The sequence below is a fragment of the Ranitomeya imitator genome, chromosome 10 (assembly GCF_032444005.1).
Source record: "Ranitomeya imitator isolate aRanImi1 chromosome 10, aRanImi1.pri, whole genome shotgun sequence".
NCBI lineage: Eukaryota > Metazoa > Chordata > Amphibia > Anura > Dendrobatidae > Ranitomeya > Ranitomeya imitator.
Window position 1 is genome coordinate 105,023,583 of NC_091291.1, and position 23,360 is coordinate 105,046,942.

General features: G+C 40.4%; 1 protein-coding gene across 3 annotated transcripts in view; it reads right to left on the reverse strand.

Moving 5' to 3' along the window:
• Window positions 1-7,945: 7,945 nt before the first annotated feature.
• Window positions 7,946-23,360, reverse strand: part of AJAP1 (adherens junctions associated protein 1) — a 444,313-nt gene continuing 428,898 nt past the window's right edge. For all 3 annotated transcript variants that reach the window (XM_069740962.1, XM_069740960.1, XM_069740961.1), the window contains one exon: window positions 7,946-8,126. In XM_069740962.1, the coding sequence (XP_069597063.1) occupies window positions 8,105-8,126 (22 nt within the window). In that variant the 3' untranslated portion in view covers window positions 7,946-8,104. The remainder of the gene's footprint in view (window positions 8,127-23,360) is intronic.

Sequence of the window (23,360 nt, forward strand, 5' to 3'; positions counted from 1 at the left end):
TTTACCAACAATAGAGGTTAGACTTACTGGCCTATAATTTCCAGGTTCACTTTTAGAGCCCTTTTTGAATATTGGCACCACATTTGCTATGCGCCAATCCTGCGGAACAGACCCTGTTGCTATAGAGTCCCTAAAAATAAGAAATAATGGTTTATCTATTACATTACTTAGTTCTCTTAGTACTCGTGGGTGTATGCTATCCGGACCCGGAGATTTATCTATTTTAATCTTATTTAGCCGGTTTCGCACCTCTTCTTGGGTTAGATTGGTGACCCTTAATATAGGGTTTTCATTGTTTCTTGGGATTTCACCTAGCATTTCATTTTCCACCGTGAATACCGTGGAGAAGAAGGTGTTTAATATGTTAGCTTTTTCCTCGTCATCTACAACCATTCTTTCCTCACTATTTTTTAAGGGGCCTACATTTTCAGTTTTTATTCTTTTACTATTGATATAGTTGAAGAACAGTTTGGGATTAGTTTTACTCTCCTTAGCAATGTGCTTCTCTGTTTCCTTTTTGGCAGCTTTAATTAGTTTTTTAGATAAAGTATTTTTCTCCCTATAGTTTTTTAGAGCTTCAATGGTGCCATCCTGCTTTAGCAGTGCAAATGCTTTCTTTTTACTGTTAATTGCCTGTCTTACTTCTTTGTTTAGCCACATTGGGTTTTTCCTATTTCTAGTCCTTTTATTCCCACAAGGTATAAACCGCTTACACTGCCTATTTAGGATGTTCTTAAACATTTCCCATTTATTATCTGTATTCTTATTTCTGAGGATATTGTCCCAGTCTACCAGATTAAGGGCATCTCTAAGCTGGTCAAACTTTGCCTTCCTAAAGTTCAGTGTTTTTGTGACTCCCTGACAAGTCCCCCTAGTGAAAGACAGGTGAAACTGTACAATATTGTGGTCGCTATTTCCTAGATGCCCGACCACCTGCAGATTTGTTATTCTGTCAGGTCTATTAGATAGTATTAGGTCTAAAAGTGCTGCTCCTCTGGTTGGATTCTGCACTAATTGTGAAAGATAATTTTTCTTGGTTATTAGCAGAAACCTGTTGCCTTTATGGGTTTCACAGGTTTCTGTTTCCCAGTTAATATCCGGGTAGTTAAAGTCCCCCATAACCAGGACCTCATTATGGGTTGCAGCTTCATCTATCTGCTTTAGAAGTAGACTTTCCATGGTTTCTGTTATATTTGGGGGTTTGTAACAGACCCCAATGAGAATTTTGTTACCATTTTTCCCTCCATGAATTTCGACCCATATGGACTCGACATCCTCATTTCCTTCGCTAATATCCTCCCTTAAAGTGGACTTTAGACAAGACTTTACATAGAGACAAACCCCTCCTCCTCTCCGATTTTTACGATCCTTTCTAAACAGACTGTAACCCTGTAAGTTAACTGCCCAGTCATAGCTTTCATCTAACCATGTCTCGGTTATTCCCACTATGTCAAAGTTACCTGTAGATATTTCTGCTTCTAGTTCTTCCATCTTGTTTGTCAGGCTTCTGGCGTTTGCGAGCATGCAGTTTAGAGGATTTTGTTTTGTTCCAATCTCCTCGCTGTGGATTGTTTTAGAAATGTTCTTACCTCCCTTCTGAGTATGTTTTCCTGGATCTTCTTTGTTCAAGTCTAATGTTTTTCTTCCCGTCCCCTCTTCTTCTAGTTTAACGCCCTCCTGATGAGTGTAGCGAGTCTTCTGGCGAATGTGTGTTTCCCAGGTTTGTTGAGGTGTAGTCCGTCTCTGGCGAGGAGTCCATCGTACAAGTAATTCACACCATGGTCCAGGAATCCGAATCCTTGTTGTCTGCACCATCGTCTTAGCCAGTTGTTTGCATCAAGGATCCTGTTTAGTGTTGAGCGATACCGTCCGATACTTGAAAGTATCGGTATCGGATAGTATCGGCCGATACCCGAAAAATATCGGATATCGCCGATACCGATATCCGATACCAATACAAGTCAATGGGACATCAAGTATCGGAAGGTATTCTCATGGTTCCCAGGGTCTGAAGGAGAGGAAACTCTCCTTCAGGCCCTGGGATCCATAGGGATGTGTAAAATAAAGAATTAAAATAAAAAATATTGATATATTTACCTCTCCGGCGGCCCCTGAACTCAGCGCGGGTAATCACGTCCCGGCTTCTGATTGGTCGCGGGCCGCCCATGTGACCGCCACGCGACCAATCACAAGCCGCGACGTCACCGCAAGCTATTAGCGCGCTCATTTTTGAAAAATGAGCGCGTTAATGACTTTCAAAGACGTAGCGGCTTGTGATTGGTCGCGGCCACGCGACCAATCACAAGCCGCGACGTCACTGCAAGCTATTAACGCGCTCATTTTTAAAAATGAGCGCGTTAATGGCTTTCAAAGACGTAGCGGCTTGTGATTGGTCGCGTGGCCGTGACCAATCACAAGCCGCGACGTCACCGCAAGCTATTAACGCGCTCATTTTTAAAAATGAGCGCGTTAATGACTTTCAAAGACGTAGCGGCTTGTGATTGGTCGCGTGGCCGCGACCAATCACAAGCCGCTACGTCTTTGAAAGTCATTAACACGCTCATTTTTCAAAAATGAGCGCGCTAATAGCTTGCGGTGACATCGCGGCTTGTGATTGGTCGCGTGGCGGTCACATGGGCGGCCCGCGACCAATCAGAAGCCGGGACGTGATTCTCAGGTCCTAAAAGCGCTGATTTTGAACAACGAAGCCTGCCGGTTACCCGCGCTGAGTCCAGGGGCCGCCGGAGAGGTAAATATATCAATATTTTTTATTTTAATTCTTTATTTTACACATCTCTATGTATCCGATACCGATACCCGATACCACAAAAGTATCGGATCTCGGTATCGGAATTCCGATACCGCAAGTATCGGCCGATACCCGATACTTGCGGTATCGGAATGCTCAACACTAATCCTGTTCCATCTCCTGGTGCCATGCCCGTCTACTGGAAGGATAGAAGAAAAAACTACCTGTGCATCCAGTTCCTTTACTTTCTTCCCCAACTCTTCAAAGTCTTTGCAGATTGTCGGTAGGTCCTTCCTTGCCGTGTTATTGGTGCCAACATGTATCAGAAGAAATGGGTGGACGTCCTTGGAGTTGAAGAGCTTTGGTATCCTATCGGTCACATCCTTGATCATCGCACCTGGAAGGCAGCATACTTCTCTTGCAGTTATGTCCGGTCTGCAGATGGCTGCGTCTGTGCCTCTCAGTAGTGAGTCTCCCACCACCACCACTCTTCGTTGCTTCTTGGCTGTACTTTTTGCTGTCACTTGTTGCTGTGTGCCCTTTTCTTTTTTGCTTGCTGGTATTGCTTCATCCTTAGGTGTGCCATCTTCATCCTCTATAAAGATTTGATATCGGTTCTTCAGTTGTGTGGTTGGTGATTTCTCCATGGTCTTCTTGCTTCTTTTGGTCACATGCTTCCACTCATCTGCTTTTGGAGGTTCTCTGACACTTTTTTCACCTTCTGTGACCAGTAGAGATGCTTCTGTTCTGTCTAGAAAGTCTTCATTCTCTTTGATGAGTTTCAAAGTTGCTATTCTTTCTTCCAGACCCCGCACCTTCACCTTCAGACTGCGTTTGAAAGAGAAGGAAAAACGTCTGCAGTAAAGCACAAGTCATGCCGAAAGTCAAATTTGACTGAGAGAGACCGTCAGACTCTAAAGCGAATTGTGAGAGAGGATCGCAAGACCATGGCTCCGAAAATCACTGCTGAGCTCAATGAACACCTGCAGAACCCAGTTTCCATGAAAACTGTTCATCGGAAGCTGCACAAATCTGGATTCCATGGAAGAGCTGCAATTAGAAAACCGCTGCTCTCAATGACAAATGTTTCCAAGCGTTTAGAGTGGTGTAGAAACCTCCAGAATTGGTCCCTCGTGCAGTGGAAACATGTGATATTCTCAGACAAATCATCGTTTACCCTATTTCCGACCTCTGGCCGAGTGTACGTTTGGAGACACCCGAAAGAAGCATTCCATCGAGACTGCCTTCTCCCAACAGTAAAACATGGTGGAGGTTCTGTGATGATCTGAGGTCATGGAGATCCGCCGGGTCAATGATATCCCGTCATGGAAGAATTAACAGCCTAGATTATTTAGGCATTTTGGGTGACCAAGTGCATCCAATGATTCAAGCACTGTTCCTGGAGTGGAACGCCATCTTTCAGGATCTTTCAGGATGATAATGCACCAATTCATACACCTAGAATTATTAAAGCATGGCACGAGAAACAATCTAATGAAGTTGAGCATCTTATCTGGCCCCCACAATCCTCAGACCTCAACATTATTGAGCATTTATGGTCGATTTTAGAGATTCAAGTTAGACGTCGATTTCCGCCGCAATCGTCGCTCAAAGAACTGGAGGGTGTTTTGACTGCAGAATGGGCTAAAATTCCTTTGGAAAAACAATTCACATCTTGTATAAATCCATACCTCAGAGAATTGAGGCTGTAATCGCCACAAAAGGTGGACCTACACCATATTAAACTAACTTTTGTTGATGTTTCCAGGTGTTTCCATTATTTGGTCCAACCCCTGTATATCACATTACAAACGATTTTGTCAGCTCCCTTCCTCTCATAGCACTGTCACCTCTGCTGCTCTGCACCTCCACACTGAATGTCCAGAGTAAGGCTGGTTTCACATTTGCCGCATGCATTTTTTTCCTATACTTAACATTAAAAACGCATGCTTTTTTTGCATGCATTTTGCCGCGTTTGATGACGCATGTGTCGTTTCTATGCTTGAGTTTTGTTGCAGAAATGCAACATGTAGTAATTTCTAGAGGCGTTTTTTTGCCGCAAAAATAATGCATGCATTTTTTTGCGGCAAAAAACGTATTGCTGTCTATGTAAACGCATGCGTTTTTAAGCACATGCGTTTGCTTGCGTTTTTAAACTCATGCGTTTCAATAGAAAAAAACAAGAATACACACTGATAAGCCACCCCCCACCATAAAGGTGATAAAGGGATCCAAACCCTAACCCTAACCCTAGGGATCCTAACCCTAACCCTACTACTAACCCTAACCCTAGGGATCCTAACCCTAACCCTAACCCTACCCCTAACCCTAACCCTAGGGATCCTAACCCTAACCTTACCCCTAACCCTAGGGATTCTAACCCTAACCCTAACCCTAGGGATCCTAACCCTAACCTTACCCCTACCTCTAACCCTAACCCTAACCCTAGGGATACTAACCCTAACCCTAACCTTAACCCTAGGGATCCTAACCCTAACCCTAACCCTAGCTATTTCTGTTTATAGTGGGTTTTCTAGTTGATTTTGATGATTGGCAGCTGTCACACACTTCTCATCATGCGTTTCAAAAACGCAAACGCAGGAAAAAACGCATGTAAACGCGTCAAAACGCCGCGTTTTTTTACCACATGCAAAAATGCATGCGTCTAAAAAACGCAGCATTTGCGCGCGTTTACATGCATTTTTTCACCACCTGCGTTTGCGTTTTAAATGCTGCGTTTTTAAACGCAAATGTGAAACTAGCCTAAAACCACAGTGTGCTTTTTTTCAAACCAACAAAGCCTGGGTACAGGAGCTTTTTTGAGAGTTAAAAATTCCTTTAAATTTACAGCAACCCTGTTTAGGCAAGTGGAATGCTATTCCATAGTTTTGCTCTCTCCTCTTGTGTTGGTTGCTGGTATTTTTTTTTGTACAAGTAAAATATATACTAATTAAATAAAAAAATATTTAAGGCAGAATAAAACAACATTTCTTTCATTTATTATATAACAACAGACATAATATTTTTGTAAATAGATATATATTGCAAGTAAACCTTCATATACATTTTGAGGTGATTACATGTGGCTCAGTTTCTTTGCAGAAAAATAAAATGTGTTAATCGTGAGTTTTTTTTCTTTGTAGGGTTGGGGGAGGGGAAAGGACAGCTTATCCTTGCAACTAACACAAACACAAAAAGAATTGTATCTATATAAAATTCATTTTTATTTAGACTATATGTAGATCTCAAGATTGTACATGATAAATCAAATGTGAAATATGTTATTATGTTTCAGATAGAATTACTGCACACACAACTTACAACCGGGAGGAAAAGTAAATAGAATAATGAATACCAAGAATAAAAGTAGAAGTAATGTACTCCAAATATTAATTCAATAAATCAGTTTAATGTCAGAGAAAATAAAAAAAATAAATTAAATAAAAATTAAACAAGCAAAACTGTACGTGATTTTTATGTTATAGCATTTATAACTGTGCTTTATAAAGTCATTTTAATATACACAGAATTAAATAAAAGTGCCCTTTCTATCTTACAATATAAACTCACAGTATATAATATCTAAAATCCCCAAATTTTGGGCATCCCTGTAGGTAACATACAGTAGGCTGGGATATGTCTTTTTGAGTTCAGTCCTGCTATAACTTATTAAGCAAATAATAAAAAAAATGAGTTCTCCTTCAAAACATTCAGTCACGCTATGATTCCGTACACTGCTGCACGAATAGCAAATTCTTATGAAATTTTTGTGAACTTTGCTGAGATTATTCTGAAAAAAATAATTTTCCGTATTTTTTAATTCCCTAAATTATTCAAAAATTCAACTTTTTCCTTTTTGACTTTACAAACAGGGAAACCTGGTAAAGTTTTCGCTAAGTTAATTATTAAAAACAATGAAATATTTCTTTAAATATTTTGCTAGGATATAATAAAAGTTGGCAATATTTTAGATTTTAACATTTTGTAAAAAAAAAGTAATTTTAGGGGTAATTTTAATTTTATTATTCAATCATTCTATGATATCTAAAATGGCCCAATAATCATTTGTCAAATTCTCTTATTTTTTAATTGAGTAATCTAACATTTACGTAAATGTGTGTTACATATATATATATATATATATATATATATATATATATATATATAATTGTACTTATATGTTAATGCAGTAAATATCTGTCTGTATATATAGCTATATATATTTATATAAATATACACGTGTGTGAATATATAAATATATATATATATGCTTCTACATTTGTATATCTATATAAATAACTATAACTGCATATATATATATACACATACATATTTACTTAATGTTATATTACTGAATAAAAAAATAACAGAATTTAATATTAGAAAAAATATATATATTTACAGAATACATACATTCATATGTATGTCTATTAAGTAAATTATATATATATATCTATCTATCTATTTATCTATATATATATATATATATATATATATATATATATATATATATATATATTTGTTTTTTCAGTTATTAGGTATTTTTTATATTACTTTAATAAAGGGGAACCAATTGTTGTTTATATCTTGTCCACTGCCTCCAGAAGAAAAAAAACCAAAAATAAAGAATCAATATTTTTCCCTCACCATAAAATTAATAAATAAAGGTAATACAAAGTATTGTTGCATATTATAGGTTTTCAGTATTACAGTATTAAATGGCAATTCAATACTTTAAAGAACAATTAAAATATGGATTCCTTAAAAAAAAAAAAGTCATATTTTCACAAGGATATCTTTGATTACTTGCTTAATTTAAAGAAGTAGCAATGACTTTTTTTTAAAATTATATTTAAAAGTCTGAATCTAATAAAAGAATTGCGTTAAACAAAACAATAGCCGTTAAAATGCTTACACCACAAAAAAAAAAAATATAGCTTTTATGTCTCTATACAATGTTTAATTCCCTATAAACAGGTCTCCGAATTCCTTTTTTTTGCCGCTACTCCGAGGTGAATTCACTTAACTTCATTTTAAATGGAAGCTTCCCACATCGACTCATGGCACATATTGGTATTATTGGCACAGGTTCAAAAATCACAGTCCGATTCCAAAAATTCATACGATCAGTCTTTTTGTTTGATAATTTCTTCAAATCATCGAAATGCGTTTTTTTTTTTTCTTCATTTGTCTTTTATCCAAAACAAACCAAAAACAAACAAATTGTTTTGAGGAAAAAAAAGTTACAGAGTCTGTAGTTTTTTTTTTACATATTATAAAAATATATTTGTCCGGTAGAGTTCCGCTCTGTGAGTCCCATTCGTAAACAAAAATAGTAGACGCCTGTTACATTTTTTACAGGTTCACTAAGGGAATCCTGGAGGAAGGTGAGAAACAAACAAAAAATAAAGTTATTACAATGAAATCAATCAACACTTTTGTTATAGCTGCATAGTATTTATTGCTAGATTTATATATTTTTCAGTGAGCAACAATTATCATCTACTGTAAACATGCAGGCATATTGCTAACAGTATTATTCTAATAATTGTAGTGAGATGACACATGAGGTCACTTGATAGTCACAATAAATTGCATTATTAAATGTTGCTTTAGCCCTTCAGTTTTATTCTTTACTGATGTGTTTTGCATCTAGGAACAGAAGAGAAGATGCACCAAGTTAGGAGGATGGTCAATCCCACACCGGTGGGCATGATTACAGTGTGTAAAACCGGACTGCTCTCGTGAAGAAATGCCTCCTACCTACAGACTATTCAGGTCCATTTTCATAAGTCCATGATGGTATTAAGAGGTTAATTTTCTGATAATATTGGGTATTTTCTCATGTATCAATACAAATATCTCTCCGAGGATCTGTTCATACCAAAGGATGGTGACGGTCACAAGGGGGCATTCTCTCCGACTAGAGGAGAGAAGGTTTTTCCACCAACATAGAAGAAGATTCTTTACTGTTAGGGCAGTGAGAATCTGGAATTGCTTGCCTGAGGAGGTGGTGATGGCGAACTTAGTCGAGGGGTTCAAGAGAGGCCTGGATGTCTTCCTGGAGCAGAACAATATTGTACCTTACAGTTATTAGGTTCTGTAGAAGGACGTAGATCTGGGGATTTATTCTGACGGAATATAGGCTGAACTGGATGGACAAATGTCTTTATTCGGCCTTGCTAACTATCACATTGTGAATTGTGCTAAGGTTGCTTCTGAGGCTTCAGGGATTATGATAGGTTTCCCTTAAAGAGTAACCGTCATTTAAATTTTTATTTCATAAACCAATAGTACACAAAAAATAAGAAACTTTGTAAAATATCTTATTAGAGAAATCTGATTCCATTTCCCGTAGCACTGATAATTCATTCTCAAAATTTTCAAATTCTGGTTAAAATTTGAATTAGGTGAATATAGACTTTAACATAACTCAGCTAGGAGATGGCAATTGATACTGATGAGATTCTATGGAGAGGTGAGGAGACAGGAACTAGAGATAGAGCTCCTCCCTCCTTCTATCCCCTTATGGTTAGAATATTAGCAATAGTCATCTCTTGTCTCAGTAATGTAATAATCTGCTTACTCTGAATACAGATGAGATCTTACCTGTGATTTAAGAATTTTGAAAATTAATAATCAGTCCTAGAGGAGAAAGAAGCAGATTTATCTGATAATCTATGGTACAAAGTATTTTTTCACATGTGCTGTTGTTTGATTAAAAAAAAATAGTTTGACGGCCACTCTTTAATCCTTTCACCCCGAGTCCATTTTCACCTTCAGGACCAAGCTAAATTTTACAAATTTGACCAGTGTCATGTTATGTGGTAATAACTCAGAAATGCTTCAATTGATCCCACAGATACTGAGATTCTTTTTTCATGGCATATTGTCCTTCATGCTAGTGGTTACATTTACTTGATATGATTTGCGTTTATTTCTGAAAAATGTTGGAAATTTTGAGAAAATTTTGAAAATTTAGCAATTTTCAAACTTTTAATTTTTATGCTCTTAAATAAGACAGCTATGTCACACAAAAGAGTTAATAAATGATATTTCCCACGTGTCTACTTTACGGTAGAACAATTTTTGTTAGGAAATTAGAAGGGTTCAATTTGATCGGCGATTTCTATTTTTTGCAATCAAGTTTACAAAACCATTTTTTAGGGACTACATCACATTTGAAGTGACTTTGAGGGGTCTATATGACAGAAAACACCCAAAAGTGACACCATTCTAAAAACTGCACCCCTCAAGGTGCTCAAAACCATTTATTTACCCTTAGGTGCTTCACAGTAACTGAAGCAATGTGGAAGGAAAAAATGAATATTTAACTTTTTTCACAAAAATTTTTATTTAGACCAATTTTTTTACAAGGGTAACAGGAAAAAATGGACCACAAAATGTGTTGTGTAATTTCTCCTGAGCACGCCGATATCCAATACGTGAGGAAAAACTACTGTTTTGATGCACAGCGGGGCTCGAAAGGGAAGGAGCGCCATTTTACTTTTTGAATGAAAACTTGCTGAAATCATTAGCAGACACCATATCGTGTTTGGAAATCACCTGATATCCGTAAACAGTGGAAACAAATGACCCCATTTTGGAAATTAGACCCCTCAAGGAACTTATCTAGATGTGTGGTGAGCTCTTTAGTGAGCACTTTGAACCCCTCACTGGTTTCTCAGGGCTTTATAACTTTGAGCCGTGAAAATAAAAAATCTAATTTTTCCCACAAAAATGTTCTTTTAGCCTCAAATTTTGCATTTTCACAAGGGTAACAGGAGCAATTGCACCATATACTTTGTTTTGCAATTCCTTCTGAGTATACCGATACCCAACCTAACAATTACTGTTTGCTTGCATGGCAGGGTTTGAATTGGAAAGAGCACCATTTGGCTTTTTGAATGCAAAATTTTCTGGAATCATTTTGTGGATGCCATGTCCCATATGGAGAGCCACTGGTGAGCCTAAACAGTAGAAACCCCCACATGTGACCCCATTTTGAAAACTCGACCCCTCAAGAAACTTATCTATATGTATGTTGAGCAACTTAAACTCCAAGGTGCTTCACAGAAGTTTAAAACGTTGAGCCGTGCAAATAAAAAGAATCACATTTGTTATAAATGTTCTTTTAGCCCCGTTATTTTTTATTTTCACAAGGGTAACAAAAGAAAATGTGCCATTCAATTTGTTGTAAAATTTGTCCTGCGTATGCCGATGCCCAAAATGTGGATGAAAACTACTGTTTGGGCACAAGGGCTGGAATAAAGAGGGCCATTTGACTCTTTAACTGCAAAGTTTACTGGAATCAAAAGTAAATGCCCTGATATGCATTAACAGTTGAAACTGCCAACAAGTGACCCTGTTTTGGAAACTAGGCTCAAAAAACTTATTTACATGTGTGGTGAGAATCTTGAACCCCGAGTTGCTTCACGGAAGTTTATAACATTGAGCCGGGAAAATAATAAATCACATTTTTCCTACAAAAAAATGTTCTTTTAGCCCCAATATATAAACCCAATAAAAGGTAACAATAAAAAATGGGCTCCACACTTTCTCTTTAGTAATAACACATATGTGGGGTGTAGCGTGGCTAAAGGTCATGTGATTAATGGACCGTTCCAAGTGGGGACAGACGTTCTGAACAGCACACAGAGACCATATTTAGGCTGGAGAGCCTACGTGCTGGACATGGCACAGCCTGTATGCCTACAGGTCTGAGAGAGAGCGGAGCTCTAATATGGACATTGAGGATTCAACTGTCTGAAGTAAGACTGTTTACCTGTTGTTCCTGTTGCTATGTGGTTTATGGAGCAAAAAACCTGTGAATTTTTAATGAAACATGCCTCCAGAGTGTCATCCGCCGCACCTGAGCGAGTACAATCTCTACAATTGGTGTTTCGAATGCGGGCAGAAATCCAAGGAGCACATGTTGCAGCGATGGCTGGTCTGAGCCAGAGGAGTGGACGGTCTTGACAACCGTGAGTAAATACTGATCGGGATCAGTGAGAACTGCTGTATATGGGATACCTCTGTGGAGAAGAGGGATCCGGGAACCTGTGTGGCACCAACAGGTAACGGATGGAGATCCGTGTTATGCTGATTGGGATCAGTGAGAAAATGTGTTTGGGCTGTAAAGCTGAGAACGGATGGAGATCCGTGTTGTGCTGACCGGGGTCAGTGTGAAACAAAGAAAGAGACATTGTGTCTGTGGCACCTCTGAGGCCAAGAGGTGTCCAGGAACCCGTGCAGGTTGCCAGCAGGTAACGGTCTGAAAACCGTGTATTGTGCTGATTGGGATCAGTGATTTTTTGTAACAGACAGGAGTCTGTGCTATGCTGACCAGAGGTCACTGAGAGACTGTGTTTTTTTTTCTATAAGCACATGTGCAAGTACTTGCTGTGGACCGGCGAGTCCATGTATTTCTTTTTTTTCTTCTGTGATCGACTTGCTGTGGCTCGGTGGGGCCACGAAGACTGAAGGCATCTGGCGGTAACTCGGCGGGGTTACGAAGTTTTGCTGTGGATCGGCGGGTCCACGAAGTCCGCGGTGCAGAGCCTTGTGAAGTGCAGTTGCAGCAAAGGAAAAAAAAAAAAAAAAAAGAGACATTGCTGGTTTAGAGTGTGCAGATTCTTAAAGGGCCAGAGTCACATTGGTGTGCTGTGCATACTGGGGCCTGAGAGTACTGTGGGAAGTCCACAGGGTGTACCCCAGAGTGGGGTGGTGTCCCTAAAAAGTGGGTGGAGTCCCAAAAAAACGGAGCGGTGCCCAAATAATTATGGTTGGCCAAAAAGGGGCTGCGTCTCAAAAGGGGTAGTTGCCCAAAAGGGGGTGGAGTCCCTAAAAGGGGCGGTGGCCCTAAAGGAGAAAATGGTCCACAAGGGGGCGGTAACCAAAAAGGGGGGTGGAGTCCCTAAAAGGGGCAGTGGCCCTAAAGGAGAAAATGGTCCACAAGGGGGCAGTAACCCAAAAGGGGTGGAGTCCAAAAAGGGGGCGGCAACCCAAATAGGGATGGTGGCCCAAAAAGGGGTGGCGGTGAATGCACTGATGGACTGTTGCTGGGTTCAGTGTTCAAACAGCACATGTTCAGAATTTTGTACTGACTTTTCATCTGGCAAGTTGACACAGAGCTGTTCTGTAGAAGTCAATGGAGTGTGTGTGACTGGTTCTCTGGACTCAGGGAGCCTGGTGACGCTGGTGAGCGCCACACTCCCTATCTATCTGATTCCCGGAAGGAAGATGGAAGTTCACTGCATTCATGGGGTCGCTAGGGATTATCCGGTGTCCAGGGTAATCATTGAGACGCCCACTATTATTGCCAGCCATGATGTACCTGTAGTCCCAGACTTGCCATTCCCTGTTGTAATAGGCCAGGACTTTGAAAGGTTTTGGGACTTAAGGGAGGAAAGGGGAGTGTCTGGTTGCTCAAAAAGGATCCAGAATGACCCTAAGGGAGCCCCACCACAACAGGCAGCTGTAGTGATTCCGAGTGGTGTGATGTGTGAAAAGGAGATAGCGACATCTAAGGTTAATAGTCCAGAGTTACGAGTGACCGGAAGAAAGTGTGGGTCTGACACCTGTTTAAGTGGGGACTTGCTGTTCCAGGATGACAGAGGGAGAGGGGGTGACTCCTATTCAGACTGTGACTTGAGCGCAAAGGGAAAAGAGTGCAGTAAGGAGGAGCCGAGTAAAAATCACAGATCTTCATCTCGTCGCGGGGGACGCAAAAAGGCGGGACAAGTTACACCCGCTGAGAAGAAAGATGATGAGGAAGAGACAGGGTCAGGTGCAGATAACATTATTGTCCTTGATGAGGAAGTCACTTTATCTCTGACAAACCCTAGCACTGAGGTAGTTAGTGTCGGGCTGGGGTTAGAAAAGATCTGTAGTAGACCCACGTCTGCAATGCCCGGAAAGACTGAACTGGCTCAGTATGATGAAGTACCTGATGCTGAAGAAACAGGTGGAACTCTGAAGAGGCAGAGTGTGGGTGGGCAAGAGACCCCATCTGAAAATCTAATTAAAGAGGTGATGGTGCGACATGTGCTAGCCAAAAGAGAGCAGGACCATGAGATAGAGCTGCGTAAAGAAATAGTTGAGCGAGAAAGGGTCCTGAGAGAGGTGATTGAGCACAGAGTGGGTGAGCTGGAAAAGGAAGTCGCTGAGCTCAGAGGTCACCTGTCAGCATGTCAAACCATAAATAAGACCGTATTAAAAGATATGGAGGTGCTCAGAGAGGCCCAAGAGAAGAATCAGCAGGAGCTTCTCCAGAGAGAGGATGAGCATCGCTGCTTGGTAGAAGAGCAAGATAAAGTTCTCCAAGAGCTCAAGACAAAGGAGACTAAACAACAGCTCCAGAAATCCACAGATGACCAGGAAATCGAACTGTTGCGCTCTCCCGATCTGATCGCGGTGAATGAGAGTAAGCTGGAGAGGCTGACCAAAGAACAGGCCTCCAAGGAGGAAGAAATCCAGCAAGGGAAGTGCCACGCAGATGGCCGAACAAAGGACATCGAGGTCTTGGAAAACTGTGCTGACGCTAAGGACAAGGAGGTCCAACGATATGACCAAGAAGGTGAGACTTCGATTTTCAAGTGCGTAATAGACGTACCCAAAGACATGCAAGAAGCGTGTGCCAGTGAGGAGGTGCATGAAGTGTTTAAAAAGGCGGTCGACGCGTGTAGGGTGCACTGGGCACCTGAGACCCATCAACTGGTCATACTGTCCACTAAGGAAGTCACAGTGAAGCGGGTGGCTGTCCTGAGAGAGATGCATCTTCAATGCCTCCGCACAAAACAAATGATCATGTTGAAGAATAAGGAAGCCGCTCGACATCTGGAGCTAGCAAGAGAAGCTCAAAGTCAGTTGGGTATTGTAGAAAATGTCGTGCAAGTGCCCAGAGGTCTGGTGGGGAAAGTCATTGGAAGATTTGGCAAGGTGATGCAAGAGATGGTGAATAGGTCCAGTGTTATGAGAGTGAGCATTCCGGCTGATGATGAAGCCCAGGTCGTGGGTGAAGATGGGATGGTTCCATTCCTTGTCGTTGGATCCATGGAGAGCCTTGGGAATATCCAAATGCTCCTGCCGTATCGTGTGGCATACCTGAAACAGATAGAGCAGCTAAGACGTGAGAGGGAGCAGATCAATATAGAGCTGCAAGGATTGGCAAACAGGTTGCCACCACCTTCAACTCGTGGTCTAGAGAGGCAAAGAGGTTCTCTAAAGACTGGAAGTCCTCAAGCAGAAGTTAACAGAGGATATAGAGGTAAAGTGAAGAGCTTCTGTCCGAAAAAAGACAAAAGGAGAGATCAAGAACCGAGAGAAAACCGAAGGTGGTCAGATGAAGAGTTAGAAGTAGTGACTCCTCAGTTAGTTCAGGGCTCAGTGACCTAAGCGGGAGATCCTATAGCAGACGAGATGACAAGGGGTCATCGCTGTCAAAGGATGTGATGGAAAGGGATGACGAATGCCGACGAAAGGGTTCAATAACAGGCCCTGACTTAGACAGACGGTTTGACTGTCAGGGACGACTGAGAGGGGTCTCTAGTCGGTTTAGGACAAGTGCCAAGCCCCACGGCTTTAGGCAGGGGGGGAGGTATGTAGCGTGGCTAAAGGTCATGTGATTAATGGACGGTTCTAAGTGGGGACAGATGTCCTGGACAGCACACAGAGACCATATTTAGGCTGGAGAGCCTACGTGCTGGACATGGCACAGCCTGTATGCCTACAGGTCTGAGAGAGAGCGGAGCTCTAATATGGACATTGAGGATTCAACTGTCTGAAGTAAGACTGTTTACCTGTTGTTCCTGTTGCTATGTGGTTTATGGAGCAATAAACCTGTGAACTTTTAATGAAACGTGCCTCCAGAGTGTCATCCGCCGCACCTGAGCGAGTACAATCCCTACAGGGGGTAAACTACTGTTTGAATTTATCTAGATGTGTGATGAACACCTTGAACACACAGGTGCTTCACAGAATTTTAAAATGTTTAGCTGTGAAAATGATAAAAAAAAATGTTTTTCCAACAAAAATATTTTTGCCCCAAATTTTGTAATTTTTACAAGGATAGCCAGAGAAATGGACCCCAAAATTTGTTGCGCAATTTCCTCTGCGTACACTGACACCCCATATGTGGTCAATAACTACTTCTGAGGCACAGTGCAAAGCTCAGAAGGGAAGAAGTGTCATATGGGGCAGCATGGTGGTTTAATGGTTAAATTCAAATTCCACCAAGGAAAACAACTGCAAAGAGTTTGTATGTTCTCTCCGTGTTTGCGTGGGTTTCCTCCGGGTTCTCCAGTTTCTTCCCACATTCCAAAGACATACTGATAGGGAATTTAGATTGTGAGCGCCATTGGGGACAGCGATGATAATGTCTGTAAAGCGCTGCGGAATATGTTAGCGCTATATAAAAATAAAGATTATAGTGGAGCTCAGATTTTGCATGGGGTGCCATGTCACATTGGTAAAGCCCCTGAGGTACCAGTGTAGCAGAACCACCCATAAGTGACCACATGTAACAAACTACACCTCTCAATGAATTCATCTAGGGGTTCAATTATCATTGATACCACAGGTATGTCACAGTATTTCATACCACTGGGCAGAGAAGAAAGCATGTTTACATTTTTGCCACCAAAATTTGGTTTTAGCCCTAGCTGTTACATTTTCACATTGAGAAATTGGTAAAAATGGCACCAAAAATGTGTTCCTCAATTTCTGCTAAATCTAGAAATACCCCATATGTGACTGTACAGTCACATATGGCCAAACGGCGAGACTCGGAAGGGATGGAGCACTTTTTGCTTCCTGAAGTGCAGATTTTCAACAAGTTTTTGTATCCCCATATTTACATAGCTATAATTTTCCCATATTTCGGCTGACAGAGCCATGTGAGGGCTTGTTTTTTGCAGGATGAGTTGACGTTTTTATTGGTTCCATTTTTGGGCACATAAAAACTGGTAAAATTGATAAGGCAGCTTTATTCATCATGTTGGTACGATTACAGTGATACCACATTGATATAGCTTACCTTTTGGCACTTTTACACATTAAAAACTATTTTAGAGAAAATTCAATTATTTTTGCACCGCTGTATTGTGAGAGTTATAACTTTTTTGTTTTTCCCTTGACTGAGCTGTATAGCAGCTTGTTTTTATGGGACAAGATGACATTTTCATTTATTGGATTAATATTTTTTCATTTTTTGTTCTTTGTTTTGTGATTTTTTTTTAATTATTTTTTCAATTTTTACTAACTTTTTTTTTAACCTTTTTACATTGTCCCAGGACGGGACATCAACTTTTGATTCGTACTAAGATTTCACTTACAAATGTGCCCGGTATATTAACATGTATTTGTATATATATATTTGTATGTCCTCACTTACAATAACCTTAATATAGAATTTATCCATGGATTGGGTATGGATTATATACTGACATGTCTTTTTGTTGTTACTTATACCTTTGTAGTTCTGATGAAGGCCATGTGATAGGCCGAAATGTCAAATTAATTTTTACAGTGGATGAACCTGTAGTAATTATACTGCCTCTGTACAAATCCCTAGTTAGACCGCACATGGAGTACTGTGTCCAGTTTTGGGCACCGGTGCTCAGGAAGGATATAATGGAACTAGAGAGAGTACAAAGGAGGGCAACAAAATTAATAAAGGGGATGGGAGAACTACAATACCCAGATAGATTAGCGAAATTAGGATTATTTAGTCTAGAAAAAAGACGACTGAGGGGCGATCTAATAACCATGTATAAGTATATAAGGGGACAATACAAATATCTCGCTGAGGATCTGTTTATACCAAGGAAGGTGACGGGCACAAGGGGGCATTCTTTGCGTCTGGAGGAGAGAAGGTTTTTCCACCAACATAGAAGAGGATTCTTTACTGTTAGGGCAGTGAGAATCTGGAATTGCTTGCCTGAGGAGGTGGTGATGGCGAACTCAGTCGAGGGGTTCAAGAGAGGCCTGGATGTCTTCCTGGAGCAGAACAATATTGTATCATACAATTATTAGGTTCTGTAGAAGGACGTAGATCTGGGGATTTATTATGATGGAATATAGGCTGAACTGGATGGACAAATGTCTTTTTTCGGCCTTACTAACTATGTTACTATGTTACTATGTTAATAAAATATTCCTTTATTCCTTGCATCTACTTTGGAATGCCAAAATCATTTTTTACATTATTGTGGAGTGAAATCCTATTCGTGCACCCACCTACAGAGGAGTGCTGCACAGTCATTTTCTTTGCAAATTTATAAGTCTGCAGCCACTCTGTGCCAATGTGTGCTGTGTGTTGTGGGGATTTGCAGGTTTCAGACCCGGGACAAGAGGGTACGTATGTGTTATATATGTACTACTGGCCAGTGGGTGCGGCTTCACTTTCATACACTTGTATGGAGCGAGGACGCGCCCTTTAGTTGGCCATGTCACTAGACTAGGCGCAACTTTGCTCAATACAAGTGAATGGAGCAAGGCTGTGCCCATCAGCTGGGAGTATGTATAACCTCAACATCAGTACCACATGAACACTGTAATTGAATGTATAAAGTGTATACCAGATCTAAAGTTTCTTAGAATTCCTCCCAGAATAATGCCTTTCCCTCAATAAAGTCACTGTAAAACAAAAGCATCTAGAACTCTGGTTTCTATTTATAAATAGGCATAAAGTGAGACTTCATTAATACTGTTCACAAGTAGTAAAGTAAAGCTTGTGTAATTGACAGTAAAAAGATGAGTGGTATCCGTCGTTTTGACAGAGAGCAATTATCCCCATGTTGTTCAATGTCACAGTGCACATGTCTGATTTTATCCTTGTGCAGTGTTTGCCCATGGAAAAAAATCTCTGCATACCTGGGCTTGACCCAATCGCACCCAGCCATGCAAATCAATGAGTGCGTGGGAAACATTGGACTGCATTTGGATGCATTTGAATTTTTTTTCTTGATATTCTCCTAATCCGAGAAAATCGGATCCCACTATGCTCACACTCGGATCAAACTCTGATCAAACTCTAATCAGAGTTTGATCAGAATGCTATTAGCATAATCGGCTCGGGTGAGAGAATCTACTGCCTTCTGCACCTAGCCTAAAAGTCATATACATGTCAAGTTCAATATTTCTTTCACCCTGGCCCCTCAATGGTAGAGTAATTTTCCAAGTTGATTGTACACTATAGGTCCTTACACCACAGAAAATATTCATATTTTTGCATGGTACTAAGATGTCCAAAAAAAGTTGCCAAAATGAAATATTGCTTGGCTTTAGAGATGAGAGAATTTATTCGAGTGGACTTGAATTCTACTTCTGACTTACACAAATCTGCATTTTGGAGCATACAGACTTTTGTAATTCATTTCACAAGAATTCAGCCAAATAGCGGTAGTTGCAGCCGCTCTCTTGCTGAACAATAGTCCTGGCCTACCGTGCACAACTGGCCAGAGATGCGATGTGACAGTGGTGTGGAGTAACGGACAGCAAACAAGGAGTAGCCGGACAGCAAACAAGGAGTAGCAGGGTTGGCTGGAAAGGTGAGGGGTGAGGTATGTTTTCTTTTTACTATTTCCCAGCTGCTTATCTCTCCAGGCCCCCTGCCAGGTGTCTGGCTTTCCTTGCATTTGTCGCATCCCATCGTTCGCCGGGTGTTTACTTTAGGCTTGGACTTATAGCCAGAAGCAGGCCCTGGAGTTCACTGTCCATGCTCCTCGGTTGACTAACAGCTAAACGTCCTGCCCTAGAGTGATCACTGGGTCGTAACTTCTGGTCATAGGCCCCGGAGGTCACTGCGCCTGTGTAGCTAACTTAAGGGCCTGCTTATGGTTGGAAGCCCCGTCTTGAGTGAACACTGGAGTGAAAATGCGAAGTACCAGAGGTGCGGAAGACCTGACTCCGGGCAGAAAATATAAGGAGCAGCCAGTGAGATGAGCTAAATTTTAATAAAAAAGCAAGGGAAGCTGAATGGAAGCAGAGAGCTTTTAGTATTACTTACATGAAAGGTAGATCAGGATGTTGAATGATGTCAATATGGTGTGGACATCAGTAAATGGTGGGTGTTATTATGACAATTATTTTTTATACTATCCAGTAAGAAGGAGCCATGCTGTAATTTTTTGCAGTATCCAGAACTACGGTGAACAGAGCAGCATGAGAACTTAGGGATATTTGGGGAACCGTACAAGGGTACAGCCCTTTTATTTTGCATGACCCTAGTAGAACTATTGAACATTTGCTCTGAGTTTCACTAAATAAGCAGTAAATTAATTTATATATGAAGAAATAAAACAGATCTAAACAGATAAATCTAGTAAATAATAAGCAGTCATAAGGTTTAAAAACAGATTAGGATAATGCAATAAAGCAGTAAATCCAAGGGCTTCATTTTGTTAGTATGTTTGATATGTTCTTTTATTTTATTATTCTATAAATATCATTATATAAATATGAAACAATGTGTATATAAAAAAATATATATTCAAAGTATTAAAATGTCAAATTGTCTACAATAATTTTATCATTTTCAATTCTTATATTCCGATTAATTGGATTGTTGCATGGATTCTTATACTTGGCAGAAGTAAAAAAAGAAAAAAATGAAAATCATAACTCTCCACAAGTCAAGTGAGATTTCTGAGTCAATTCAGATTTGCGCAAAAAGATTTGAAGTAGAAGAGAAAATAACTTGACAGGAAGTGGACACTTTGACATGAATCAGAAAATGTTGTTGAATTAGGTCAAGTAGAAATATGAACAGGATCTTAACAATGGCAAAGGACACTGCTGAGGGTCGGAATTTGCCACTGGGGTGCAGGAAAGAATAGTAAACTTAATCTTTTGTGATAGCTGAAGAATAAATTTAATAAAAATAGTGTAAGTAATAAAAACAATAGCATGACATGGTTGGATTACAGGTTTAGGGCTGCTGTAAATTCTGATAACTGAGAGGCAACCTCCCACCGACTCACTCATCGGCTGCCAGAAGATCTGCCTTTTATGTGTTGCCTCAACAGCTGCAATAACAATAAGGTGTTAAAAGCTGTCAAATTAGGTTTTCCATGACTTCTGACAGCCTGTTAAAAGGGATGGAGTGAGATTCCAAAATTCCATCAGCATCTGTGCACATAAAACAAGAGTTATGGAGTAATTTATGATTCACAAGGTTATAAATATTGATAAGTTTGAAGGGATTAAAAGTTATACTTTAGGTCAGTGTCCCTTGTTTTTTTTTTAAAGTTGAATACCTTCTATTTTAAGAAGTTGAAGACACAAAAGAGCACAGTGAGGTCAAAAATACTCTGCCGTAAAAAAATGTATACTAAGCTGCTCCACGAATTGTCAAGGTATACCCTTATAGAGCAGTCCTATCTAATGTATATAATCCCTATCTGATGTATTTAAAACCTGATCATCTGTATAGTACCTGTATAAGCAGGGTTCAGAGAAGGAATATCCATGTGGACATGCAGGATGGAACAGCTTAAATGCAAATGACCCACAGAGGAGTGATGGACTCCCCAGTCTTGTAGAAACAAGAGAACAATTATAGAACCAGAAACACATGGGCTACTTGCACATTGAACAAGTCTGTAGGAACCTGTTCGCACCACCAAAAAACTTGAAGACACAAAAGAGCACAGTGAGGTCAAAAATACTCTGCCGTAAAAAAAAATCACAGTAATAAGCAAGTGCTTGTCAAAAGATGGAAAAAAACAGGGTATTTAGTTGATACGTTTTTTTTGCCAAAAAATAATATTTGAAGAAGTTGTCCACTATTTTATTTTTTATTTGCTATACTTTGTTATTGTACCATGTTGTAGAGAAAGGGAGAAGATGATTTTTAGTATGCAGGAGGTGAGCAGAGCGAGCAGTCTGTGAGGAACTCCAAATCCCATAAGTATACCAAAGTGTGCAAAGTGATAAAAAAGGGAAAGGAAATCAGTATAGAAGTTGTTCCAAACATCTTGAAAAACCATCCGCAGATCTTCTTGTACAAATCCACCTGTCTCTTCATATAATTCCAGCTGGACTCTATCATCACTTCCAGGATGCCTTGTTGTCCTTTGCACTGAAGATAGCTCTTAATGGCATTGGCTGCATGGTTGGTGTCATTGTGCTGCTGCAGAATAAATTTGGATCCAGATGACTCCCTAGTGGTATTGTATGATGGATAAGTATCCCCCTGCATTTCTAAGCCTTGAGTACACCATTAATCTTCTATATGTTATTCAATTTGATAAAATGCAGCCCTAAACTTGCCAGGATCCTCCACTATGTTTAACTGTTCCAGCAGACTCATTATTGTGGTGCTCTCCAGACCTGCGGCAAACAAACTGCCTTCTGTTACTGCTTGCTGAGAGTTTTCTATACCCCAGTTCCAATGTTTGTGTGCAGTTGCATCACTAGGTCTTGTTTCCATGTCGAAGGTTTGGTTTTCGGCCACAATTATGGCCACTTCTTGACAGAACTCTCCGAACAGTAGTTGGGTGTAACCAGATCTCACTGGTTGCTGCCAGTTCTGAGCTGTTGACACTGCTGGACATCAGATTTCATAGGGAAGTTTGATGTGTCCTTCATCTGCTGCACTAGGACTTGGTCAACCACTTCGTCTATCGTCCTTTACATTGCCCATTTCTTGCTGTCCTCAATAATGAGAAATACGTATTTCAAGGATCTTACCATACAATGGACTGGAGACAGGAGAAAAAAAAATCCAAGTGCAGTGGAGTCACGAGAAAATGCAGTTCCACCTTTGCTTTGTGGCTTTTGTTTTAAAGAATTCAATGCACAGTAAAGATGACTTATTGTGGGATAAAAAAAAAATTCCAGGTCATTACAATTAAAGTGATACTAAACTTATATAGTTTGTTTTTATTTTAATGGTAAAAAAATACCTCATTTGTAAAAAAATATATTTGTTTTGTTTTGCCATTTTAATTTGTATTTTTCCATATGTTGAGCTGGGTGTGTGTTAGGTGTTGAATTCCTGCCGCTTCACAGGGGGAATCTTGAACCATATCCTCTGTGGTCTCCCATTCTTCCCCAGCCACAGTGAAGTCTGCTCAGCAGACATGTTGGTCCCAGCGTCTGGCTCAAGCAGATACTGTGCAGCTCGTTACAGCTGCCGCCCCAGGTTCAGCCTTTGTAACCAGCATTGATCAGCGGCAAACAGACGTTCCAGGGACTAAGTCCTGCTTTTCATCTACTGAGCATGCCCGTGGGATGACCTCTCATTGGAGGTTGGAGGTCACATGCTCAGGTTCTGTAGCGGCTCCGATTGGACCACTAAGAAGGTCCTGGAAGGTTACATATATGAAAGGCTCACATGGCCGCTCGGCCATGCGCTAGTATAAATCTGTAATCATGTGTTTGTGGATGTATGCCTGAATATGGTGAAAGCTCAGAATCATACCCATTCCTAGTGTTGTTGAATGTACTTGAGTGATTGAGCTGCATAGCGCCAGATTGTGCCATCCAGCACCAGGCACGAGATTACTGCGTCAATTGGCAGCGACCGCCAGTGCGGTGCCATGCGCAACTGGTGCGCTTTCCTAGCCCCAGTTAGGGTGGCTGGTGTCAGAACGAGATCAATCACCAG